Source organism: Mobula hypostoma, chromosome 12 (genome assembly GCF_963921235.1).
Source record: "Mobula hypostoma chromosome 12, sMobHyp1.1, whole genome shotgun sequence".
In the NCBI taxonomy this organism is placed as follows: domain Eukaryota; kingdom Metazoa; phylum Chordata; class Chondrichthyes; order Myliobatiformes; family Myliobatidae; genus Mobula; species Mobula hypostoma.
The window spans coordinates 6,350,810-6,363,708 of record NC_086108.1 but is presented as its reverse complement, the minus strand read 5'-3'; the positions used below and the strand labels follow the sequence as shown (position 1 = coordinate 6,363,708).

The 12,899-nt window shown below is 44.6% G+C and overlaps 1 protein-coding gene across 3 annotated transcripts in view; it reads left to right on the top strand.

Annotated features, from left to right (window-relative positions):
• The window catches only part of clip3 (CAP-GLY domain containing linker protein 3), a 74,132-nt gene that overhangs the window by 48,777 nt on the left and 12,456 nt on the right, over positions 1–12,899 (top strand). For all 3 annotated transcript variants that reach the window (XM_063063557.1, XM_063063556.1, XM_063063555.1), the window contains 3 exons: positions 646–774; positions 4,415–4,549; positions 9,980–10,103. In XM_063063557.1, coding sequence (XP_062919627.1) covers positions 646–774; positions 4,415–4,549; positions 9,980–10,103 — 388 coding nt within the window. The remainder of the gene's footprint in view (positions 1–645; positions 775–4,414; positions 4,550–9,979; positions 10,104–12,899) is intronic.

Genomic DNA, 12,899 nt, shown 5'->3' with positions numbered 1-12,899 from the left:
ACATACAGTGAAACGTGCAGTTTGCATCAGATCGAATCTAATCAGTAAGGATTGCGCTGGGTAGCTCAACAGGTGTCATCAACATAGCAAGTCTGCATGTTAGTAACCCTAATCCATATGTCTTTGGACTGTGGGAGGAAACTGGAGCACCCGGAGGAAACACATGCGGTCAGGGAGAGAACGTACAATCTCCTTACAGGCAGTGGTGGGAATTGAACCTGGATCACTAGTACTGTAAAGCATTGGGCTAACCACTACACTAACATGCCGCCCCACAGAAATCTGTTTTAATTTTCCTCATTGAATAGAGACCTTTTATGGAGTGTGGAATGAGCTGCCAGCACAAGTAGGTGCATACAAGCTCAATTTCAACGTTTAAGAGAAGTTTGGATGTTAGGAGTATGGAAGGTCCCAGTGTAGGTCGATGGGAGCAGTCAGTTTAAATGGAGGGAAGGAGTGCCTTACACCTCCTTTGGTAGATACATATTTCCACCCCTCTCCCTGTAAGATATACTTCCTCCAATATCTGCAGCTTCTAATTGGTTCACCAGCACTTTATGAAACATCTTGTCATCTTATCTCCACCCCGCCACCCGAGAACACTTTGCAGAACGTTCATGCTTTTATTATGCATCTGTTCCTCAGGTTATTTTGCTCCCGTGTCTAAAATCAGCAAAATTCCTGACCAAACCCCTTCTTCGGTCACATCGACACCCAAAACGCCCCGGATGGATTTTGCACGGATGACGGGGAAGGCCAAAAAGGACAAGAAAGGTAATTTTATTTGGTGTGCACGTAAGGAAAGGTATAAAAGCATCGGGCACTTATCACGTGAGCAGTTTGTATGGGCTGTTTAAATCCATTTCAGCCAGAGAGAGATGCACATGGCATGGAAGCAGGCTCTTCGGCCCATCGGGTCTGTGCTTGACCATCAGTTTCACGTTCACTCTACTTCAACCCACCTTGTACTCTCCCCACATTCTCATCAATCCCTCCACCCAAAATTCTGCCCCTCACCTGCCAGTAGGTGCAAATGAACCTACTGACCGGCAAGCCCTGGGGATGAGAGAGGAGACGGGAGCAGCCAGGGATTTAGGTGTCAGTATGTAAATTCACCATAAAGTTTAGCATTCCGTATGTCTTCATCGTCATTATGTGCCATGTTGTGTGATGTGGGCGATCATGACCATGATTGTTCTCGGCAAAGTTTTCTACAGAAGTGGTTTGCCATTGCCGCCTTCTGGGCAGTGTCTTTGCAAGACGAGTGACTCCAGCCAGTATCAGTATTCTTCAGAGGTTGTCTGCCTGGTCGCATAGCCAAGACTTGGGAGATCTGCGCTGGCTCCTCATACAACCATCCACCACCAACTCCCATGGCTTAATGTGACCCTAACCGGGCTAAGCGGGTGCTACACCTTGTCCAAGGGTGATTCCATGTGTACCACCTAAAAATAGCCAATTAAAAGTTTGTTCCACAATTAACCCCATGCAGCGGAAACCTACGGACAGACTCCATATTGACAGCACCCAAGGCAGAGGCTCTACCCAGAGGCCCACTGTTATTTGTTCATTGGTAACCCACACATGAACACTTTTGTAGCCAAGAGCCTTCGTGGAAGTGGCAGCAAAGTGTCATGTCCAGGCAATGATAATTTACAAATAGAGTAGATTCCAGTTAATAGGGACATATCGGGACCAGTACAACTTTGGCGCAATTAACCAGCTGCCCAAATTAGCTGAATTTTCATGAAAATAGTTTAAAAAGGTATAAAAAAGGCACACTACCATTTAACTGAATAACACATTATGCATTTAAATGAAATACAGTACAAAATAGAACACTACTGATACTCGTACAGTAATATAAAACTGTATTAGTTCCTAATAATTATTGACAGAATTCATCTGCTGTGTTCTTTTGATTGACTGTAAATGAACAAAATCAGTGCAGACACCTAGTGTAGATAATGGACTGCCTTCATACCTTGTTATCAACGGTTGTATCCTCCAAATCTTCATTCTCATTGTAACATTCAAGATGATTGTTGATGCCTTCTTCTTTGTAGTTCCTAACTTGTTGAAGTAGAGAAATTGTTTCATTTTCTCTGTGGCATCTCCAAGCCTGAATGCTTGAAACCGCAATGAGCACAACAGTCCTGAATTGTCTCTCTGCTTATTTCTTGCCAACTATTAGTGACAAAAATCTCTGCTTTTTGAACACAAGTACATTCGACTGATGCTATTTAAAAACTGTGTACAGTTACTGTGCTGAGGCACAGTGAGCACACAAGTGCACACGACTGACGCAAGTTAGAAACAGCTCTGCAAGTCTCCTGCCCTAATTAGTTCCTCCCCACACCTTGTTTGGTGCATCGGGTGACAACCTTCCTGTTTCTTTGGCTTTTATCTGTTTCATGAGGCCGAGTTGTCAGCTTAATGCCAAATCTGCAGCAACCAACCACAATTAAGTAGAGGGAATCCCAGCTATTTTCTTGTTTCATTTTTGTTCTTTAAGAGTTGTCCCAAATAAGAAGCTGGCCTGATTAACCAATGGTCCAATCCAGTAGAATCTAGTGTGCAGTCAATCCAGCCAAGTGAGGCTTTTGAAGAAAGATCTCTTGAAGAGCATAGCTTCTCTGTACTTAGCAGGGACCAGAGTCATTTGACATGCCGAGGCCAGATAAAGATGCAAATTAAGGACTCTAGGATGACACTTACTATTGGTCAGTTACTTTACTAATTCTGAAGTATTTTTGGATGTTAATGCATAAATTCTATTGGCTATTAATACCTGTGGTGTTGGCGTGTGATTGGTGGTTTATTATGTAAGTAAGAATTTGAACATACAGAAAGTTACCAATTGGTCAATACCTGTATCCAACTAGACACTCTACTCTACTGCATGTTATGCCATTGGCATTTAAGGCAGCAATGAAGGTCCTCCATATCTGCTGGTATTTGGAGCTGCCTTTATTATGCCAGTAGCTTCTTCTCAGTTTTTAACCACTGTCAGCCAGGAAAGTCCCAGGTGGAGACTCAGGAATACCCTCGCACTCAGATGTAGAAGGATTCTTCATTGCTGTTTCCGTAACAGTTTTGTTTGACCAGTTAGGGTCAAACAAACCCCAGAACATGGAGGACCAGTGGGCCAGTCTTAGTCTGACCTCTTCCCTTTGACCTGTTTGGCAATGGGTGACCCTACTAAGAACCAAAGCATAATGTCCTGATTCCTGCCAACATAGCTCTCCAGGTCAGGGCTCTCATGGGACTCCAAACCCTACGACAAGGTTGTGATCTTCTTGGAGGATGTAAGCAGTCAATTTCTGTATAAAATTGACATATTTCTGTTCAATGTTCCGAACTGCTTGGGGCCCCCATGCTGTGCTCCTTATGCACAAAGTAAATGAAGTGTGGTTCAGTGAGTGCAAGTTTTCAGAGTCTAGTTAATGGATGATGATCACTTTAACTAAAGAAACCGAAACCTCAGTGTTAAATCCAATGTAGTGAGGGTGGTGAAACCCCTGATATATTCCCTTGCCATCTTTTTTATTTGTTCTCTCTGCTGACTGACAACCTGAATGTTTAACAGTTGCAAAGGCCCCAATATTGGCTAAGAAAGCACCCATACCCAAATGATGGATGTGTATTGAGGGGTTGGGATGGAGGAGGGGAGTGGAGGAGGCCTGTTATTTAAAGTGGGGCCGCACACTGAATTTTATAAAGATTAGGTTTATCTCAAAGTTCAAAGTAAATTTATTATTAAAGAACATATCTGTCACCATATCCATTCCTGAGAGTCATTTTCTTGTGGGCAATCTCAACAAACCTGTAGAATAATAACTATAACAGAATCAATGAAAGTCCACCCAACTTGGGCATTTAGCCAGAGAGCAGACAACAACAAACTGTGCAAATATAAACAGGAAGAAATAATAATAATAAACAAATAAGCCATAAATATCGAGAACATGAGCTGGAGAGTCCTTGAAAGGGAGTTCCTTGGTTGTGGGAACATTTCAGTGACGAGGCAAGCAAAGTTTGAGTGAAGTTATCCCCTTTGGTTGAAGAGCCTGACAGCTGTATGATAAAAGCATACAGTGAAATGTGTAATTTTCATCCAATCAAATCAGCCTGCAAGTGTCACCACATTTCTGGTGCAAGCATAGCATGGCTTCAACTTACTAACCCCTAACTGGTATGCCTTTGGACTGTGGTTGTAAACCGAAGCACTGGGGGGAAACCCATGCAGCCATGGGGAGAATGTACAAACTCCCTTACAGACAGCAGTTGCAATTGAACCCCGATCGTACAGCTGATGCTATAAAGCATTACACTCACTGTGCCAGAGATCTCTCTTTGATTACTAACCATTTCACCTTGGTACCTGTTCCTCCATACCTGTACCTCTCCACAGCCTTGAGAAGAAAGTCCCTGTCGGTGGGCAGCCTGGACCCTGAGGGCACGAAGATCAAGATTGGAGACCAGGTCCTGGTGGCCGGGCAGAAGCCGGGAATTATTCGGTATTATGGCAAAACGGACTTTGCACCAGGTGTGTGAAGCTGGGGTGTGGTGTTTGTGAGTTCCTGTGTTCTAGTTGTTCACTATTGGGACGGTTTTTTTTTTTGGAGCCCTTGTTCTATGGAAAACGAACCACTTTGAAAGGCGGAGGGGTTCCTAGGGGTTCACCCCCCTGTCTTTCAGGGTACAGGGATTGGCAGAAAGGATATGAGTGGGCAATAAAATCTACAGTGCAATTTTCTTTGTTAAGAACCGGGGCCTTGCTGAGGCTGTGCCCTCTACGATCAGAGGTCACAGCCTCAAAATGGAGGGTTTTCCATTTAGAGTGGAGATGAGGAGGAATTTGCCCTCTAGGACCAGAGGGCACAGCCTCAAAACAGAAGGATGTCCATTTAGAGTGGAGATGAGGAGGAATTTGCCCTCTAGGGCCAGAGGGCACAGCCTCAAAATCGAAGATGTCCATTTAGAGCAGAGATGAGGAGAAATTTCTTCAGTCAGATTAGCCATGGTGCGAAAGGTTACGAGGTGAAGGCAGGAGAATGGGTTGAGAGGAAAATGGATCAGCCATGATCAAATGGTGGAGCAGACTTGATGAGCCAGGTGTCCTAATTCTGCTCCTATATCTTGTGGTTTTATGGATCCAAGTGGTTAATAATCTGGAAAAAGTTCAAAGAAAATTTTAAAATCAAAATACACATATATCACCAATTTTAGGTGTCATGTCAAATCCCAGCAAACCCCTTTGCTTTCTTCATAATTGCACTTGCGTGCTGGGCCCAGGACAGCTCCTCTGAAATGATAACATGGAGGAATTGAAAGTTACTGACCCTCTCCACTTCTTCTTTTTAAGGCATCCGTTAGTCTTGCGAGACCATGGATCTGTGCCTGGAAAGTCTTCACTCTCTAGGGCGTAGGCCTGGGCAAGGTTGTATGGAGGACCAGCAGTTGCCCATGCTGCAAGTCTCCCCTCTCCACGACACCAATGTAGTCCAAGGGAAGGGCATTAGGACCCATACAGCTTGGCACCGGTGTTGTTGCAGAGTACTGTGTGATTAAGTGCCTTGCTCAAGGACACAACATGCTGCCTCGGCTGGGGCTCGAACTCACAACCTTCAGATTGCTAGTCCAATGCCTTAACCACTTGGCCACTTCTTCTTAGAAGTCAAGAAAGAGGCATAAACCTGCTGCTCATGGCCATTTATTAAGTATTACAAGAGCTAAGAAGCAGAGGAAAAGAGAGAAGGAACAAAGAGGTCATGGTTGTCTTAAAGAAAAACTGTTCATTCCCCTCCGTAGATGCTGCCTGACCTACTGAGTTCCTCCAGCATTTTGTGCGTGTTGCCCAAGTTTTTCCAACCTCTCTTTACAAGTATTCTCTATTCCAGGCAATATCCTGGTGATTCTCTGCTGTGCATCTACTTTCTTCTTGTAGTGTGGCAACTGAAATAGCACAAGGCAGCCTCTTTATTTGTAGCATCTAAACCTTTGTAGCAACCTTAATATGGTAAAATGTCCCAAGGTGCTTTGCAGTAGTGACATCAAAGGTCATGACATCAAGACCCATAGCGAACCAAGAACTGTTGACCAACTTATTGGTAAAGTGGGTAAGCCTTAAGGAGCAACTTACAAAGGGAGAGAGCGGGGATGGGGGGGGGAGGTTTATAAAGAGAATTCCAGTTTTTAAGGGCTTGATGTTTGGCTGCATTGAAGAATCAGAATCAGGTTTAATATCATCAGCATATGTTGTGAAATTTGTTGACCTTACCCCAGCAGTTCAATGTAATACATAATAATATAGAAAAAAGGTGTGAATTTACATTAGGTATATATCTGAAAACCTGTGCCAACCAACGAGCGGGAGTATTCAAGAACATTTTCAACCTCTCACTGCTTTGGGCGGAAGTTCCCACTTGCTTCAAAAAAGCAACAATTATACCAGTGCCTAAGAAGAATATTGTAGGCTGTCCTAATGACTATCGCCTGGTAGCACTCACATCGACAGTGATGAAATGCTTTGAGAGGTTGGTCATGACTAGAATGAACTCCCGCCTCAACAAGGTCCTGGACCCATTGCAATTTTCCTATCACCATAATAGGTCAATGGCAGATGCAATCTCAATGGCTCCCCTCATGGTTTTAGACCACCTGGACAACACAAACACCTGTGTCAGAATGCTGTTCGTTGACTATAGCTCAGCATTTAATACCATCATTCCCACAATCCTGATTGAGAAGTTGCAGAACCTGGGCCTCTGTACCTCCCTCTGCAATTTGATCCTCAACTTCCTAACTGGAAGACCACAATCTGTGTGGATTGGTGATAACATATCCTCCTCGCTGACATCACTGGTGCACCTCAGGGGTGTGTGCTTAGCCCACTGCTCTACTCTATATACACATGACTGTGTGGCTAGGCATAGCTCGAATACCATCTACAAATTTGCTGATAATACAAGCATTGTTGGTAGAATCTCAGGTAGTGAAGAGAGGGTGTACAGGAGAGAGGTATGCCAACTGGTGGAGTGGTGTCGCAGCAACAACCTGGCACTCAACATCGGTAAGACGAAAGAGCTGATTGTGGACTTCAGGAAGGGTAAGACGAAGGAACGCATACCAATCCTCATAGAGGGATCAGAAGTGGAGACAGTGAGGAGCTTCAAGTTCCTGGGTGTCAAGATCTCTGAGGATCTAACCTGGTCCCAACATATTGATGTAGTCATAAAGAAGGCAAGACAGTGGCTATACTTCATTAGGAGTTTGATGAGATTTGGCATGTCAACAAATACACTCAAAAACTTCAATAGATGTACTGTGGAGAGCATTCTGACAGGCTGCATCACTGTCTGGTATGGAGGGGCTACTGCACAGGACTGAAAGAAGCTGCAGAAGGTTGTAAATCTAGTCAGTTCCATCTTGGGTACTAGCCTACAAAGCACCCAGGATGTCTTTAGGGAGCGGTGTCTCAGAAAGGCAGCATCCATTATTAACGACCTCCAGCACCCAGGACATGCCCTTTTCTCACTGTTACCATCAGGTAGGAGGTACAGAAGCCTGAAGGCACACACTCAGCGATTCAGGAACAGCTTCTTCCCCTCTGCCATCCGATTCCTAAATGGACATTGAACCCTTGGACACTACCTCACTTATTTAAAATATACATTATTTCTGGGTTTTTTTGCACTTTTTTAACCTATTCAATATATGTATACTGTAAGTTATGTATTTATTTTATTTTTTTTTCTCTTCTATATTAAGTATTGCATTGAGCTGCTGCTGCTAAGTTAACAAATTTCATGTCACATGCTGGTGATAATAAAGCTGATTCTGATTCCGGTTAAATAGTTAGATTAAATAAGTAGTGCAAAAAAAGAAATTAAAGTGGTGAGATAGTATTCTTGGATTCAGTCTCTATTCGGAAATCTGATGACAGAGGGGAAGAAGCTGTTCCTGAATCATTGAGTGTGTGTCTTCAGGCTCCTGTACCTCCTACCTGATGGTAGCAATGAGAACAAGGCATGTCCTGGGTGATGGGGGTCTTTAATAATGGATGCCAGCTTTTTGAGACACCTTTAAGATGTCCTGGGTATTACAGAGGCTAATTCCCACATTGGAGCTGACTGAGTTTACAACTCTCTGCAGCTTATTTCAATCCTGTGCAGAACCTCCACCCTCCCCCTGACAACCCATACCGGACAGTGATGCAGCCAGTTAGAATGTCCTCCATAGTACGTCTGCAGGAAGTTGGAAGAGTCTTTGGTGACATACCAAATCTCGTCAAAGTCCTAATGTATTGTTTTCTTTGTAGCTGCATTGAATAAGACAATGTAAATTTTATTAAAGTACATATATGTCACCATATACTACCCCGAGATTCATTTTCTTACAGGCGTTTACAGGAGAATAAGGAAACACAATAGAATTTATGAAAGCACTCACTGACAAACAACCGATATAGACCTAGGTGTCAATATATCTGAGGATCTATCCTGGACCCAACATATTGATGACATACCCTCTAAACCAGAAATCTTTTCTGCATGATCTCCAACATGCTTCCTATAGTGAGGCGATCAGAATTGCATGCAGTATTCCAGTTGTGGCTCACCAGAGTTTTATAAAGTTGCAACATAACCTCTTAACTTTTGAACTCAATGCCTTGACTAATAAAAGTAAGCATTCCATAAGCCTTCTTAACCACCTCATCGACATGTGTAGCCACTTTCAAGGAGCTATGAACTTGGATTCCAAGATCTCTCTTCTTAGCAACACTGTTAAGGACCTTGCCCTTAAGAGTGTACTGTCTCCTTGCATTTGCCCTGCCGAGGTGCAACACCTCACGTTTCAATAGGCATATTTCATGTCTGATAAATGTATGCAATATACATCCTGAAATTCTTTTTCTTCGCAAACATCCATGTAGAATGAATGACAGTTAAAACATTAGAACCACAAAGTCCCCCCCAGCTCCCCCTCCCATGCACAAGCAGCAGCAAAGCAACAACCCCTCACCTCCACTAGCAAAAAAAAATCAGCTCCCTCCACCGAGCACTCAAGCGTACATCATAGCAACAATAAAGACACAGACTTGCAGTACCCTAAAAACTGCACATTCACCTGATATTTCAACATACCACAGGCTCTCTCTCTCTCCTTGGTAAGGGAAAAACAGGTGTTCCCATTTCACAGCGAGAGGGGAGACACAACAAACAACTGGCTGATTTACAATGTTAAACATTTGTTGTGTCACTTTTTCTGAGCTCTGAGCCCAGAGAGTCGGCACCAAAAAGGCACAGCTCTCTGGACACAAAACCCCTGGCAGCTAACCCGCTGCTCCTGATGTTCCGTGTTCTCCTGTGACGCTTCAGTCAGGGGCACTGGCCGAGAATCAACATGTCCCCAGAGCCATGAAATCCTGGAACTCTGAAAGCATACTCATCTTCCAGGCCGCGTCCTTAGGACATCAAAAAGTGGCCGGTTGTGAGGCCCTGAGAGCGGGTCCCTTTCCTGCACAGAACCAAAGTCAGAGTGTAACTCAAGGTCAGGGTCTTCAAAAGAACCTCTCCACACCCTGAAAAGGAAAAAAAAAGAGATGTCAAAGATAGAAATAAAGCTGTTTCTGAAGAGTCAAGCAAAGACGTCGCCATTTAGCGCCATCTTAACATTGCCCCATCTTCTTCATCTGGGTTAAGCTCCATCTGCCGTTTCTCTGTCCGTATCTGCAACTGTTGTGTTCTGTGTTGTTCTGCCGAGCATTGTGGATGTGTTAAATTGGCGCCGGAATGTGTGGCACTACTTGCGGGCTGCCCCCAGCACATCCTTGGGTGTGTTGGTTGTTAATGCAAACAGTGTATTTTATTGTATGTTTTGATGTACACGTAACAAATTACCTTGAATCTTGACCTTTGCTGGTGTGGAGTATCTCCCACTGACCGTTGTCACTGTTCACCTGTTGTCCCCTCAGGATACTGGTATGGGATAGAGCTGGACAAGGCGACCGGGAAGCATGACGGCTCGGTGTTTGGAGTTCGATACTACACTTGTTCCCCGAAGTATGGAGTGTTTGCCCCTCCATCCAGAGTGCAGAGGTAACCTTCAACAGTCGTGTTGTCAGCCGTGACTCCATGGATGGTATCCTCACTGTTCTAAGTAAATTTATAATCAAAGTACATATATGTCAGAGGGGCGGGATGAGATACGTCTCTACCAAATAAGGTGTAAGGCGCTCCTTCCCTCCGCTAGCCTGCAGATCGCCCTTGGGCAAGGTGTAGCACCCCAATCAGGGTCACGTGAAGCCATGTGAGCAGGTGGTGGATGGTTGTTGCAGCTATATAGGACCCTGGTGAGACCCCACTTGGAGTACTGTGCTCAGTTCTGGTCGCCTCACTACAGGAAGGACGTGGAAACCACAGAAAGGGTGCAGAGGAGATTTGCAAGGATGTTGCCTGGATTGGGGAGCATGCCCTATGAGAATAGGTTGAGTGAACTCGGCCTTTTCTCCTTGGAGTGACGGAGGATGAGAGGGGACCTGATAGAGGTGTATAAGATGAGAGGCTTTGATCGTGTGGATAGTCAGAGGCTTTTTCCCAGGGCTGAAATGGTTAGCACAAGAGGGCACAGTGGATTCCGAGGTGATTGGAAGTAGATGCAGAGGAGATATCAGGGGTAAGTTTTTTATGCAGAGAGTGGTGAGTGCGTGGAATGGGCTGCCAGCGGCAGTGGTGGAGGCGGAAACGATAGGGTCTTTTAAGAGACTCCTGGATGGATACATGGAGCTTAGAAAAATAGAGGGCTATGGGTAAGCCTAGGTAATTTCTAAGGTAAGGACATGTTCAGCACAGCTTTGTGGGCCAAAGGGCCTGTATTGTGCTGTAGGATTTCTATGTTTCTATGTCTTATGAGCAGCTGGTGCAGATCACAAGTCCTGGTTATGTGACCACTGACGCCAGGCAGACAATCTCTGAAGAGTATTGATAATGGCTGGTGTTGCCTGTCTTGGCAATGGCAAACCACTTCTATAGAAAAATTTGCCAAGAACAATCTTGACCATGGAAAGACCATGATCGCCCATGTCTTTAGCACACCACTGTTGTAGCATGTGGTGTTTTGAGTTACTCTTGCCTTCCTGTCAGCTTGAACCAATCTGGTCATTCTCCTCTGACCTCTTTCATTAACAAGGCGTTTTTACCACAGAACTACTGCCCACTGGATAATTTTTTGTTTTTCGCACAATTTTCTGAAAGTGCTAGAGATTGTTGTGTGTGAAAATCCCAGAAGATACTCAGACCACCCCATCTAGCACAACTATCACCACTTAGATCACATTTCTTGCCCATTCTGACGTTTGGTTCAAACAGCAACTGAACCTCTTGACCATGTCTGTGTGCTCTTGTGCATTGAGTTGCTGCCACATGATTGGCTGATTAGATATTTACATTAATGAGGAGATGTACAGATGTACCAATAAAGTGACCAATGAGTGTATGGTGAAACATAGAATACATCACGGGAACAGCCCTTCGGCCCATAATGCCTGTACTGAACACAATGCTGAATCAAATTTAACCTCTTTTGCCTGCACATAGCCAAACCCCTCCATCCCCTGCATATCCTAACAGCCTCTTAAATGAGCAGTAATAAAAGATCATCAAACTGAAATGTTAAACCTGTTTCCCTCTCCACAGCTCCTGCCCAACCTGTCGGGTGTTTGTAGCATCTTTAGAGCTTTCTCTGCTATGTTCCCATTGTGCAGAGTGTCAGCATCTGTTGTGGGGCAGAAGTCTGTTCTGAATGTGCAAAGATAAACTGGCACTCAGTGTGCGGCATTCATTTATTTACTTATTGAGATACAGCATGGAATATGTTATTCCAGCCCTTCGAGCCACACTGCCCAGCAACCCCCAATTTTAACCCTAGCTTAATCACAGGATAATTTACAATGATCAGCTAACCTACCAACCGGTATGCTTTGGACTTTGGGAGGAAACCGGAGCACCCAGGGGAAACCCACGAGATCACGGGGAGAACGTACAAACTCCTGACAGGCAGCAGTGGGAATTGAACCCACGTCACCGGTCCTGTAAAGTGTTGTGCTAACCACCACACTACAGTGCTGCTTATGACAGAAACAGACTGACTTCTTAGAGTAAACGCTGAATATTCCAACATAAGGTTGAAAGGGTACAGAGCAAGTTTACCAAGATGTTGCCGGGACTGAAGGACCTGGGTTGTAAGAAAAGATTGAATAGGTTAGGACTTTATTGTAGAAGATTGAGGGGAGATTTGATTGAGGTATGGGTTAAGGGTGAAAGGTAAAATGTTTGAGGGGAAACTTCTTTACTCAGCGGGTTGTGAGAGTGTAGAATGAGCTGCCAGTGCACACAGGCTCAATTTCAGCATTTGAGAGAAGTTTAGCTAGGTACATGGATGGTAGGGGTATGGAGGACTATGGTCCTGGTGCAGATCGATGAGAGTAGTCAGTTTAAATGGTTCTGCACAGACTAGAAGGGCCAAAGGGCCTGTTTGTGTGCTCTACTTTTCTATGGCTCTATCTGATTGTTTGGAAATCCCAGTGGTTCACGCATTAGTCCAGAATGTGAGCCAGAAGTCCCAGTGCAGTCGGGGTGTATGTACAGAATTGGGGACAGGTGTGTGGCTGGGGTTAGGGTTATGGTCAGAAATGTAAGTAGACCCAGGCCCCGCTCACTTTAAACTTGCTGTATTCATAGAAAATCCTACAAAAGGTAGGATTCAGTCCAGTACATCACAGGTAAAGCCCTCCCAACCAATGAGCAAGTTTATAGGAAACGCTGTCGTAGGAAAGCAGCATCCATCATCAGGGCCATGCTCTCTTCTCGCTGCTGTCATCAAGTAGAAGGTAGAGG